Below are 13,679 nucleotides of genomic sequence, written 5' to 3' on the forward strand. Positions count from 1 at the left end.
AGTTATAAGAGACTATTTGAAAAAATTCTTTTTTTTTAAGAAAAAAATCAGGATAGCTCTGCGAACCACCGGTTCAGAACCACTGATCTAAGCCAAAATTACGTGCTACATATCTCCATTTCTATTAAATGCGGTTAGATGTAACGTTAAATACTGTTCATCTGTTTTAAAGTGAACTCTTAAATAGCTAATCTGTCTTCAGTGATTTTGGATGAAGCTCTACCAAATACTCTTGATATACATTATTATTTTTACTTAATTTATAATTAGTTAATACGGCCGTGGGTTAGATTCTCACAACTGGAAACTAATTGAGTAACTAATGAGTATTCCAGTGTCTGGGCAAATTACGTATATATTTTTTTTATTTTTTTATTCTTTACAAGTTAGCCCTTGACTACAATCTCACCTGATGGTAAGCGATGATGCAGTCTAAGATGGAAGCGGGCTAACTTGTTAGGAGGAGGATGAAAATCCACACTCCTTTCGGTTTCTACACGACATCGTACCGAAAAGCTAAATCGCTTGGCGGTACGTCTTTGTCGGTAGGGTAGTAATTAGCCACAGCCGAAGCTTCCCACCAGCCAGACCTGGACCAATTAAGAAAACCTCAATCGGCCCAGCCGAGGATAGAACCCAGGACCTCCGTTTTGTAAATCCACCGCGCATACCACTGCGCCACGGAGGCCGTCAAATGTACATAAACATTATATAAGTATTCATATGTATGTCTATATAAAGATACATCTATACTAAGTAATATTATAAAGTTGAAGATTATGTTTGTTTAATTGAACGCGCTAATCTCAGGAACTACTGGTCTGATTTCAAAAATTCCTTCAGTGTTCAGCCCATTTATCGAGGAAGGCTATATATTATCCCAGTATTCTTACGGGAACGGAAACCACGCGAGTGAAACCACGCGACGTCAGCTAGTTATTATATAAAACCGGCTATCTTAGTGCCCATAACACAGGCTACGCTGTAGTTTTGGGCTAGATAGTGATGTGTGTATTGTTTAGGTAGGTATGTTATAATTTGTGTGTTATGTGTTCTGTCACATGGACCAATAAGACGTTAGTTTACAGGTAGTCAATAGTATATAAATAGATGTATTACTTGATTGTTTAGTGTGACCAATAGGTAAATATTATAACACCTCAATTTAAATACAATATATGTTTTTGTGATTTAGAAAAGAAAATCTATAAATACGAGAAACTATACAGTAATAAATGAAGTGGCTAACATTGTCTGTACTTTAAAAAAATAAAATAAAAGTTCAAATAACAGTACGAGTAACAGAACATGAATAACCAGTTCTTTTTGTCGGTCTGGTCACGTTATTCTCTGGGTCTATTACTAGATCTGGATTATCAAGTCAGCCATTGACTTGTCAATGGCTGACTTGATAATCCAGATCAATTATTCTCACGTTTCTGCAGCGCAAACGGCAGCGAAGACGTTTCATAAGTCGAGCCGTCATGCGCGCAGCGACCAATACACGATCAGTTATTGCCGTGGGTGCAGAAGAAACGTGAGAATAATTGATCGTCAATGGCGTACATAAACGGGCTTTGATGCAGTTTTCACAGGTAAGATCCGGACAGTACATTATTTATTATAATTTACAATAAACCAACAAAGTCGCGGACATCTGCTAGTGGTTTATATATGAAATGATTTACATAACTGTATAATATTGTAATATTGTTTTATTATGAATTCTTGGCTATTTTGAGGAAATCGTGCTCAGTTCACCAGTTTTACCTACAACCAGTTCCAGTCCAATCATTGCATATAGTTCACGTGCAAAAAAATGATTTAAAATTTCAAATTTAAATGACTGTACTGTCACATGAACCAGTTTTTACAGTGATGTATTTCTGAACTTTACGACTTTTCTGTTTTTAAATTTTGGTTGCTACGGTCTCAAAGAGTGAGTATCAAGTTCTGAGTTTACAAATTTTCTTATTTAACTAGTAAGGTGCTATCCTTAGAACAGGAGCGTAGCTACCGCCGTATCAGCCGTATCAAAGATACGGGGCCCCCGGACTACAAGGGCCCCTTGCGTGTGAAAATAAAAATTGGTAAAAATGTAGATAATCCACAATCTCTTTTTGACGTGACAACGTCTTATAATTCGATGGAGCCGGCTGTAGACTCGAAAAAAGATGACGTCATGCGTCGTTCCCTCTCTCTAGGGTTGCCAACGTTTTTTTACAAGAAATAAAGTTTATTCTCATCTATGAAGACTTTCTTTCGAAAAACGAACATTTTCATTCATTAAAAAATGCAACCATTTCATCAGTATTTTCTTATGATGTTTTCACGTTCAACTATCGTCAGTAAACCGACTTTACAGACAACCGATTTTTTTTCCCTGGTTAAGTTTACGCCCAAAAGTTGGAAACACCCGTTTAACGGCCTCCGTGGCGCAGTGGTATGCGCGGTAGATATACAAGACGGAGGTCCTGGGTTCGATCCCCGGCTGGGCCCGGCCATCTTAGACTGCATCATCACTTACCATCAGGTGAGATTGTAGTCAAGGGCTAACTTGTAAAAGAATAAAAAAAAAAAAAAACACCCTACATAGGTTAAGTCACTGTCATATTTACTTAGACCGAGCATTTCCTTCCTTTAGACCCCCCAAATAATTTTATATGGTCCAAGGCACGCTACGCCACTGCCCTTGAACCATATAAACATCTTCATATCGATAAGAACAACGGAGGTTTTGACCCAACAAGGTTATCGCAATCACATTGCCTAATTAATTTAACAACTTTCCTCCTCTCTGCCGTTGACCGTTTTTTAATACACTCATAAAAAAGTATATATAAAAAGTTGTGTATGTAATATAAATGATAATTACATTGTCAGAGCGGTAAGCACTAACATGGCTAAATCGTTAACAGACAGTGCTACGTCCGTTCGATCTACTAAGAACTTAAAATTATTTATTTTGAAAAAAAATAATGAAATTCTGAATAATTCTTTTTTTTGTGTACAGAGATGGGTGTGCAGGCTATACTCAGCATACAGCAGGCATTCAGTGTCATTGGCACTCTCATGCTCACAGCCTACTTATTCCCAAAACAAGCTAATGTTGTAGGTACGTATTTAATAACTTTCTAATAATATATATATATATCCTTGAGCTTCGCCAGTCAGACGTCTTAACAATTATATTTCTTTTGCTGAAACTTATAGATTGCAGAAAGTCCATTTCACTGCCCTAATTTTAAACGAGAGAGAGAAGTAATAAGACTGGTTAGGATCACATTGAAGCAAGGAATCTAAACAGCTTAATGCTGGAGATGAATGAAAAATTGAAGGAATATTATAGTGCAAAGAAAAGGACAAAAGAAACTGTTAGCCGAAACAGTAAGAACACCAACCTTTAAGTTAGGAAGGTCTGTTTTAATCAGTTAGGAGTCCGGCACTATTAAATTTCAAGACGTCTATGAGGATTCTTTCCTCTTTAAAAAAAGAGTGCCTAAAAGTTCAACGTTTGTCTTTGTCAACAGATTATGAAGAATTTGACTACATAGTGGTGGGTGCTGGGTCCGCAGGCAGCGTGATTGCTGACAGACTGTCCGAGTGGCCCAACAACAGGGTGTTGGTGATAGAGGCTGGCGGCGATCCACCTGTGGAGTCCTTAGTGAGTCTGTCATCTAATTCGGCTCATAGAATAATTTTGCATTGTCTAATATAATATACTTTTCAGATTCCAGGCCTACTTCCCTTCTTGCCACAAACCAAGTATGACTGGAACTTCACCTCTGAGAACGATAACTACTCGTCACAGTCTCATACAATCAAGGCTCTGAATCTGACGTGCGGTCACATGCTCGGTGGCGGCAGCAGCATAAACTACATGATGTATGTGCGCGGTTGTGCCGGAGACTATGACTCCTGGGCGCAAACAGTTCAAGACGAAACCTGGAGCTATCGAAGCATTCTCCCGTACTTCCTCAAAAGTGAAAAGCTTAAAGATCCAGAAATATTAAGCTCTCCCGCTAAATTATTACACGGTACTAACGGGTTTTTAGGAGTGACTAGAGAAAATAGACAGGAGACGTTCAAATATTTAGATGCGTTCAAGGAAGCAGGTCATAATATTGTATTTGATGTCAACGGCAGGAATAGCATCGGTTACACGTTACCTTTGTATACAATTGCAGACGGGATCAGACAAACCACTGCGTACGTAAATCTGGGTGCAAGCAAAGATAGAAAGAATCTGCATGTTTTAAAAAATACTCTCGTTACAGAAATTCTGTTCGATAAGAACCGCAACGCAATCGGAGTGAAGGCCATAAGTGCTGACAATAGAGTTCTAACTATTCTAGCAAAAAAGGAAGTGATCGTATCTGCCGGTGCACTCAACACTCCTAAACTCCTCATGCTCTCCGGCATCGGTCCTAAAGAACATCTACAGTCCATGAACATAAATGTAAGAAGTGATCTCCCTGTCGGGCTGAACTTGCAAGATCACGTTGTAGTCATTATCGCCTTCAAAACGGAAAGAACTAATGCACCCGCAGAACCCGCAAATCCTAACCAATTTCCTATTCCTTTAGTGGTAGGCTATGCAACAGTTAATAAATCTAGCCCTTGCGCCGAGTACCAAGTTTTCAACTTCGTAACTCCAAGTAATAGCGCAGCGATCTACCAGCTGTGCGTATTTAATCTTGGGTATGAAGAATCTCTTTGCCAAAAATTACTGGAAGCCGGTATAGGCAGAAACATGCTAGTGGGAATGCTGAATTTACTTCATCCCAAATCAAGAGGCCGGGTTACTTTACGCAGCAAAGATCCCCTGGACCCACCGGTCGTAAACTTGGGCACGATGTCGGATGTACGGGATCTAAACAACATGGCGGCGTACCTGCAAGACTACGCTAAGGTAAACAACACATCTTATTTCAAGAGCGTGAACGCAGAATTAGTCGACTTGCAAATAGCGCGTTGTGCAGGTTTGCCACTAGGCAGCCGAGAGTACTGGCGCTGCAATGCCCTGTACATGACGTCGACTATGTTCCACTATGCTGGCACTTGCGCCATGGGCACTGTAGTCGACACCCGCCTACGTGTGCGGAACGTAAAACGTCTCCGCGTGGCGGACGCAAGCGTGATGCCCACATTACCCAGCGGGAACACCAACGTGCCCACGATCATGATCGCAGAAAAAGCTGCCGACATGATAAAAGAGGACCACACACATAATAACGGCGGTAGCTACTTCAGTTCTAAATTCTCTAGTTGGTTATTTATATAGTATACTAGAGTAGTATACTAGAGGACGCCTGCGACTTCGTCCGCTCTTAGACCTCTTTAATCCAGCTCTTACAGTACTGTAGTATCGTTTTAAAAATATAGATAAAAAAATACAACCGACTTCAAAATCATAAAAATGTTTCTACTAAAGTAATAAAATCTTTTTAACAAAAAAATTGAACCTATTTCAAAATCACAAAAATAAACTCAAAAACGAAAAATAACATCGTATGTGCTACCTTCTGATCACTTTGAAGTCGGTGCCAAGCCAGTGACGTATTAATTAAAGCCTTTTCTGAAAAAAACACGGGAAAGGACCACGGTCTTTAAATCCTAAAAGTTTATCATTTAATCGTCTTTGGTTTATAGTTTATTTTTTTTTTCCAAAGATTCAACATATGTATTAGTATATTATTTTCAAACAGCAGTAATATTGTGATTGGAACCATACCATTACTTTGCAGTATTACTGTAACTTGTGACGGGCGGCCCCGCTCTTCCATAATATATAGTAGACTAATACATTTGATATAAATAATCATTAAAACTAAATTACTAATAATATACAAAAGTGCATGTGTTTGTGTTTGTGAGTGGTTTGTGTGTGTTGTGTTTGAGTGGTGTGTGTGAGTACGTGTACATGAGCATGCGAGTTTGTGCAAGTTTTTATATTCCGATTTATGCTACACTTGATGCAAAAGGTTTTCGGCTTGATCATAGTTAAGTTTAAGTTAATGCATCTAAATGTGGGTTTACCTAAAAATAACAAGTCAAAATATTCACACTTCCTGACTTAGGGCACTATCGCATCAAAACTGAGGCGTACAAAATAATGTACATAATTGTCTTTATTTCATTTAGTCGACAAAAACAACGAAAATTATTTAAACACATAATACCTAAATATTGTCTGCAATGTCGATGTGGGCCTCGTAAGAAGACTCAAAGTCACACAACGGGCGATGGAATGAGCTATGCTCGGGATATCTCTGCGTGATCGAATCAGAAATGAGGAGATCTACAGAAGAACCAAGTCACCGACATAGCTCAATGAGTTGCGAAGCTGGAATGGCGACCCCGCACTACAAAGTTCAGACCCCCCACCAGGTGCACTGACGACAAGCGAGTCGCAGGGATTGGATGCTGGATGCAGGCGGCTCAGTATCGTGATGTTTGGAAGTCCCTACAAAAGGCCTATGTCCTGCAGTGGACGTCCATCGGCTGATATGTTGATAATGATGATGTTTAGGAAGTATAAAAACTGTATATATACATAAATAGTTATATAATGTAATTAGGTAAACACAAAATTATGCATGTGCGTTCAGTTGCTAAATTCGGATCACTTTTTGCGGCTATTTTGTAGTAACACGTAACATATTTATAGTATAAAATGATCATTGGAGTGAACTGTAAACGCTTTTCCTTTTGCTAGTCTCTACCTGATAGAAAATCACTTTAATTTTACCTTGTCTAATCGTATAAAATTAAATAAATATTTACAATATTATGTGTGTTAATATTTTCATATTATCTATCTATATAAATCTGTAGAGCAGTCAATTCTGTGCATGAACTACATTTCCAAAATAACTATCAGGGTGATTAGAGATCGATACTGATGCCAAAAATGCAATCAGTAAAATTGTGACATACACACTAAGTATGTCCGTTATAGAAACAAAAACTACTCGACGGATTTTAACGAAATTTGATACAATTATTCTTCATACTCCTGGGCAGGTTAAGGTATACTTTTTATCACACTACGATTAATATGAGCAGAACAGTAAAGGGAAATGTTGGGTACTGTAAGAGGTAGCTTAAAGAGGTCTAAGGGCGGACGAAGTCGCGGGAGTCCGCTAGTATTGAATATAATATGATGCAGAATGATATACTAAGTTCATTGAAATAGTGATTGTCGTTATAAATCAAGCTCGTGTATATTTTACGGTCAGAAAAGTAAATAATGTACCTAGTTATTATGTAACTCGGTGTACTATTCAAACAACCAGTCACTACATCGTTTTTCATCGTATTTTACTTTTTGCAACATCTAACATTGTGTTTTCAATGAAGTGACATAATTTTCGTCATTTTAAGTACTTAAAGTAAAATAAGTAGGGCCGTGTTGGTAGCCGATAGTAACTATTACTATACTATATTTTAAGGAAAAACAAGTATTTACGTAATTCCGTTAAAATAATCAATTAATCATGTTAGATGATTGTAGAAACTAAAAAAAACATTACGATTTATTGTAAAATGGTGCTGTTAAGGTTTTTTCGATTTCGATTTTAGATGATCACTAGAACGAAAATACCATGAAAGTCGATGTAGTGACTAATTAATTGAATGGTACACCGAGATACATAATATCTAGATCTATATAGTAGAGGAGCCGAAGAGGGGATTTTTGCAGTTACTCGAGCGCGGCAGATAAACATAAGGGACTATACCTTACACTTTGTAGAGTACCTCCACCGAGTATGAGCCCTTAATATTGGTGGGTACGTTTAGGGCAACCAAAAAAAAAACTAACTTCATAAATACTCAACCAGCACGTCAGATTAAGGTAAGGTAGGTGAGTTGATAGCAAAAAACTGCACATTTCGAAAATCTGACGATTTGAGCGTAACGTAATGGAATGGGAGGGTTTCAAAGTTACAAAATTAAACCCTTATATTTTAGCGCTCGAGGTACGAGTGCGATTAATTTTTTACTTATTTTTAAGGAAATAATCTCCTAATTAATCGCTAAAATTTTCTTACAACTTCAGTAAGCCAAAGTAATAAAAATTATTTTTAAAGTCTGTAGTTTTTTTTTCCACCGCTAAAAGCGGAAAAAGTAAATAACCATTTATTCTTCCTATAATTTAATCTACCAAATGTAATCGGTCTCAATGACGCTCGAGTGACTGCAAATTTAGCATCCCGGGCTCCCCTACTAATAGGTCCGCAGATCATACACAGTGAAACTAAATAGGCTGCACATGTTGTCCACAATCAAAATAAAGGGCGTGTAGCAAATCTACACGGCACAAGTAGGTACGTAGCAGTTCCCATTTCCAGGTCATACACAATTAACGCACCTATACCCTATACAGTATGCACAGCGATCCATTGAATTAATTATTCTCACAGTCTGTTAACCGTAACGATTGCGTAAACGTAAAAAACAGTCATTCTTCTCGCGTTTGCAAGAGCTAGATATTTCTCTAGTCTTATAAAAATTTAATGAGCTTGATATTTCACAGATTTCGCACCCACGCAATAGTCTGGACGCTAAGAGAACCACAAATTCAATAATTAAGGTCTTAATAACGAACGCGTTATCGGTCTTAGCTTAATACCGGTCGCCCGTGACTTTGTCTTCGCGGTATTCTTGAATATAACATGTCCTGCCCTTTGATTATAAAGACGTATATGACGTAATCAAAGGTCCTGCCTTTCTTCCGTATGTCCAGGTGACGTCGATTTGTTTAAAAGGTGAAATCAAAAATCACAAGAAGACAGATTTAAGTGGGTTACAGGAAATTCTATAAAAGAACGACCCCAACTGTTTGTTTAGTAATAAAAATATTTAATAATAATAATCTCGGTCTAATGCAGAATTGTCTATTTTACAATTCTACGTATAATTCCAAAACACCACATCCTTAATTTTTTTTGCAATAAGTATACTCGTTATATTATGGCTTTGAAATATCGCATAAGTATGAGGTCAGATCCAAGCTATTACAATCGAGGACAAATTGCGTAGTCTATTTTAAAACAATACCTAATGAAGTACATTCTCTAATTATAACAACGGTTAAATAAAGTTAGAGAACATAACCTTTTAATTAGGCAAAATAGACCTGACCTTGAGACTTCCTCACTTTATTTTTAACCGACTTCCAAAAAGGAGGAGGTTCTACGTTCGGCTGTATGTATTTTTGAACATGTGCTTAACATTTCTATGCTATTAACTCTGTGTGTACTATTACGTCTGAAAGTGGCATTTGTACATTTAGTGTGAAAGAAGGTATATTATAATAAAAATGTCGTTATAGCTGCTGCTTGACTTTAGCACTAAGTATACTGTGACTTTGGCTTTTAATGCTTAATTGCATGAACCTACACCTAACGGATGTAGGTGAAGAAGAACTGATTTAACTGAATGTCTAATAAACTAATAAAATTGGTTCAGATTTTCTTGTTAAGGTAGCTAACGCATTCGCCAAATTTCGAGTCTGCTCTGAACACGTGGGTATAACTAAGTAGGTAGTTTACAACAATATAATATCCCATCGTAATCACTTTCAAACCAGACTAGCAAATTGGCGCATAATATAATGTCTAGGACTTACCAAACGGTCTGTAGCCATGTCAAAGATGAGAATCTTGGGAGGGCAAACTCTTCGGAAGTCGTCGAGACTGGTAAGCACACCAGCATCCAAAACCCATAGTCGGTTGCAGCGGTCAGCGCGGATCCGGTACACGGAGATCAGGCCGGTACAGTTGATGTCGCCACGGCCAGCCGTATGCCAGGACCAGTCAGGATATGCCTGTAAAATTGATCCTAGTTAAAGACTTATCAACTTATCCCAATCAACAATCTATATCTATACTTATAATAAAACTGGTCGAACTCTATACATTTATTCACAATTTGAGATTTTACTTATACCATTTGTAACACCAAACGTAAGCGTGACTTAACAGACGCCAGCGCCATCTAGAATCTGTACTTATAATACGAATTCTGTACATTTTGTACATTCTGAACATTGAAGATATTTTGAATATTTTTTTTGGGGGCATTATATAATCGATACTGAAGCTAAAAATATATTATTTTTATTTTTTGTCGGTCTGCCTGTCTGTCTGTAAAGAAAAGGCACTGGAAAAAGCATAAGGGTCTGTAGCCATGTGGCAAGTCTTCTTCTATTTCTACAAACGCTAACTCTTCGAAACTAACTAAATGTATACTACTAACTATACGCTATGAATTTTGACAGAGGTAGAGAGTATTGTGTAAGTTGACTTGTTTAAAATTGGCTTTCCATGAAATATGATATCTTTTTCTAAATTGTTTAAGAGGAATGATATTATTTTCAAAATTTTATTAGTATTACATACATTAGTATTTCCAAGATTTCTATATGTGCAACGTGCTTTTATTATATGTTGTAAACTTATGCATTTTCTTCAAAGTGAAATTATAAATTGAAAAAAAAAATAAACAAACCAACGTAGACTGTAGAGGTAGATAGGTATATAATTAAAAAACTCTATATTTTTTGTAGGTTTTGCAACTCACTTTCATCATTTTATCACAACACACTTCAATACGATCAATGATATTGCTACTCTTATTTATCCATAAATAAAACAGAGATATCTTATTTTAAAAAATAACCTAGCAAGCAATAAGTAAAAATGCAGCTTTAGTATTCGAGTCTGTTATTATAATAAATAGCACCAATGCCTCTCAACTGACAACCAAAGAAAGAATCTATCACGTCTCCTCAACCAGAATACAAATTAGCAGCCAACATAGAATAATTTTGGAATGATTCCAAGCAGCGTGTGAACTGCCAGAATGTGATGTGGTTGTGATCACCGAAATTACGTGAATAACGGGTTTTCGTAAAAATAACGTTACTACTACACTACTTACTTACTATATAATTACCGCTTTACGTCATAACTTTAAATAGTTTCAAAGACTAAAAAACACGCTTTTAGCACGCACTAAAAATTACAAATATTGGATTTAAATCACGTGACTAGTTTTTTCATATTTCTGACAGCAAACCCTTTCATTTGATATCCATATCATGGGGTGGATTTCAAACAGCCAGCCCGCCAATCTAGGGGAGGCCATATCCACCATATTGGATTTGTAATGACGTTTCTTAGCTAGCATGTATTGTCATCAGAACTCAGAGCGTGTGCAAAGTTTCATCCTAATCGAAAACCGGGAAATGGGTCAAATTAAGATTCCAAGATTTTTTTACATACATAGTTGTAAGTGAAGATAATATAAAGCGCGTAAAAAGACGACAATTATGTCATTGCGTTGAACAATGTTAGATGATTGCAAAAACAAAAATACGATGATAAGCGACGTAGTGACTGATTAGTTGAATGGTACACCGAAATACATAATAACCCTACTAACGTTAAGAGACGATTTAGTGAAAAATGCAAGATCACTGGAAATTATTCTACCCATACCTCTGACGTCTGACGAGCTGTGATAACCTAGTGAATATGACCTCTGCCTCCGATTCCGGAGGGTGTGGATTCGAATCCGGTCCGGGGCATGCACCTCCAACTTTTCAATTGTGTGCATTTTACGAAATTAAATATCACGTGTCTCAAACGATGAAGGAAAAACATCATAAGGCCTACCTGCACACAACAGATTTCAATTTTCTTAATTCTTTGTGAAGTGTGTGTGAAGTCTGCCAATCCCATTGGGCCAGCGTGGTGGACTATTGGCCTAACCCATCTCATTCTGAGAGGGGACTCAAGCTCAGCAGTAAGCTGAATATGGGTTGATAATGATGATGACCTCTGACGTTTACTACGCGACATGTATATAGAACAGTATTTATAGTGACTGGACGTGTTAACGCGCGGTTGCCGCATGTCATCTGCACTCGGCCTAAGGCGCAATGGAATTCGCCAAGGCCACAGCTTAGTTCCTGCCCTTCACGCTTTCTCGAAACAATTGTAAACTGCCTACTTCGTATAGGCACAATCGCACGCCTACTCCTCGAGGTCGGACACGACAATTAGCAGTTTTGTAACCTAACCATATTGATAACACTAAGAAACATACGAGTGTTTTTATTTGAGGTGATTTTACTTTTAAAATTTTTTTTTTTTCGTGTAAGGGTCTCCATGTGGGACCACTATCCGAGCGCAGAAGCATCGCCTGATGAGATCCGAAGACTGAAATAAAGATAGAGGATGGAACGACTCTCTAAGGGCGTCACCTCTGAGACTCGGCCCTCGGCTTAGAGGGCCATTCGGGGGCAGAAAATCTATATTGCACGCACCTCTACGAAGTATAGATACCATTTGCCTGACTTGCTTTGCTTTGCTTTGGTTTTAAAAATAATCTTCCAAAGAAAATGTTTAAGTAGATAGTCAATATATTTTCAAAGTCTAGATACTGCTAAAAGTTCAAACTGACATTGATATCCTCGGCAATTGAGATAGTTAGATTACCATTAAATGGTTTGGTGAATTATGATCGTAATAAAAAAAATGTGTGTCAGTTTTGATGCACGAATGGAGTTTACTCTTTTAGAATCAGATGGACTGTCTAAATAGGTGTAAGTTGCCCCGCAGCATACATTATGTACCTACGTCTCAATAGTCATATCTGAAAAGTGGAAGGTGCGCAAAATAGGTTGCGCATAAAAACGTAACGCTCTCATTCGTTACTATATACGGGGCTTTATACTTATGAAAAAAAAATATTCTTATGGAGTAAACTCCTCGAGTCCTTAGGCGTTTTTAGCTTGTAAAACATGACTATTGACTACAATCATATAATGATCATTAAATTATTCATTACGCCCATATTCTGGTTGTTCATATTTATTTATGCATAAAACTTGTGAAATACACTTCCTGCGAAATGTTGGACACGTATCGCAAAAGCTGATTCTAATGAGCCTTTTATGTGCCTATAATCAATAGGCGTGGGAATTTGTTACTAGTAAACGTTACACTTATTTACATTTATCTATATCTATACTTACTATATTTATATTATTAAAATACATATCATAAACGCGAGAATGGCTGACTTACCTAATAAGTAAGAATTTGTAAGTTTCTATAAACTTTAGAAAAACTATAATCAGAAAAAAAAGGCAGAAAAAAGCTTGGAGTCTATCTTGACCTAGTAAGAGTACCTAAATCAAAATCAAAATCAAAAATACTACTATGCTACTATATTCTATACCCGTAAAATAAATACTCACAAATGGTCAACATTTTATAGTCTATATACCAAAATATATAGAACTAGCTGACGCCGCGCGGTTTCACCCGCGTGGTTACCGTTCCCGTAGGAATATGGGCATAATATATAGCCTATATCCTTCCTCGATAAATGGGCTATCTAACACAGAAAGAATTTTTCAAATCGGACCAGTAGTTCCTGAGATTAGCGCGTTCAATCAAACAATCAAACAAACAAACTCTTCAGCTTTATTATATTAGTACAGATATAAACTGCTGACCTTACTGGTACATTAACACTTGCACATTGCGAATATTAAATACCCCTGTATTCTTGCATCAATATATTTATTATGTACATAGCAACTGAAACTAAATAACAACATTTAGTACAATAATGGTAATTATCCTAAATCACAATGCAAA

The 13,679-nt window shown here is 37.1% G+C and overlaps 2 protein-coding genes across 7 annotated transcripts in view; one reads left to right on the plus strand and one right to left on the minus strand.

Annotated features, from left to right (window-relative positions):
- The window catches only part of LOC112052060 (protein yellow), a 63,248-nt gene that overhangs the window by 25,674 nt on the left and 23,895 nt on the right, over positions 1–13,679 (minus strand). For all 6 annotated transcript variants that reach the window (XM_052884181.1, XM_052884182.1, XM_052884185.1 and 3 more), the window contains exon 3: positions 9,635–9,832. In XM_052884181.1, the coding sequence (XP_052740141.1) occupies positions 9,635–9,832 (198 nt within the window). The remainder of the gene's footprint in view (positions 1–9,634; positions 9,833–13,679) is intronic.
- LOC112052059 (ecdysone oxidase-like) lies at positions 1,502–6,788 on the plus strand. The gene is made up of 4 exons (XM_024090963.2): positions 1,502–1,939; positions 3,014–3,115; positions 3,531–3,664; positions 3,731–6,788. The coding sequence occupies exons 2-4, from the start codon at positions 3,016–3,018 to the stop codon at positions 5,282–5,284; spliced, it is 1,788 nt and encodes a 595-aa protein (XP_023946731.2). The 5' UTR covers positions 1,502–1,939; positions 3,014–3,015; the 3' UTR covers positions 5,285–6,788.

This window comes from Bicyclus anynana, chromosome 11, assembly GCF_947172395.1.
Source record: "Bicyclus anynana chromosome 11, ilBicAnyn1.1, whole genome shotgun sequence".
In the NCBI taxonomy this organism is placed as follows: Eukaryota; Metazoa; Arthropoda; class Insecta; order Lepidoptera; family Nymphalidae; genus Bicyclus; species Bicyclus anynana.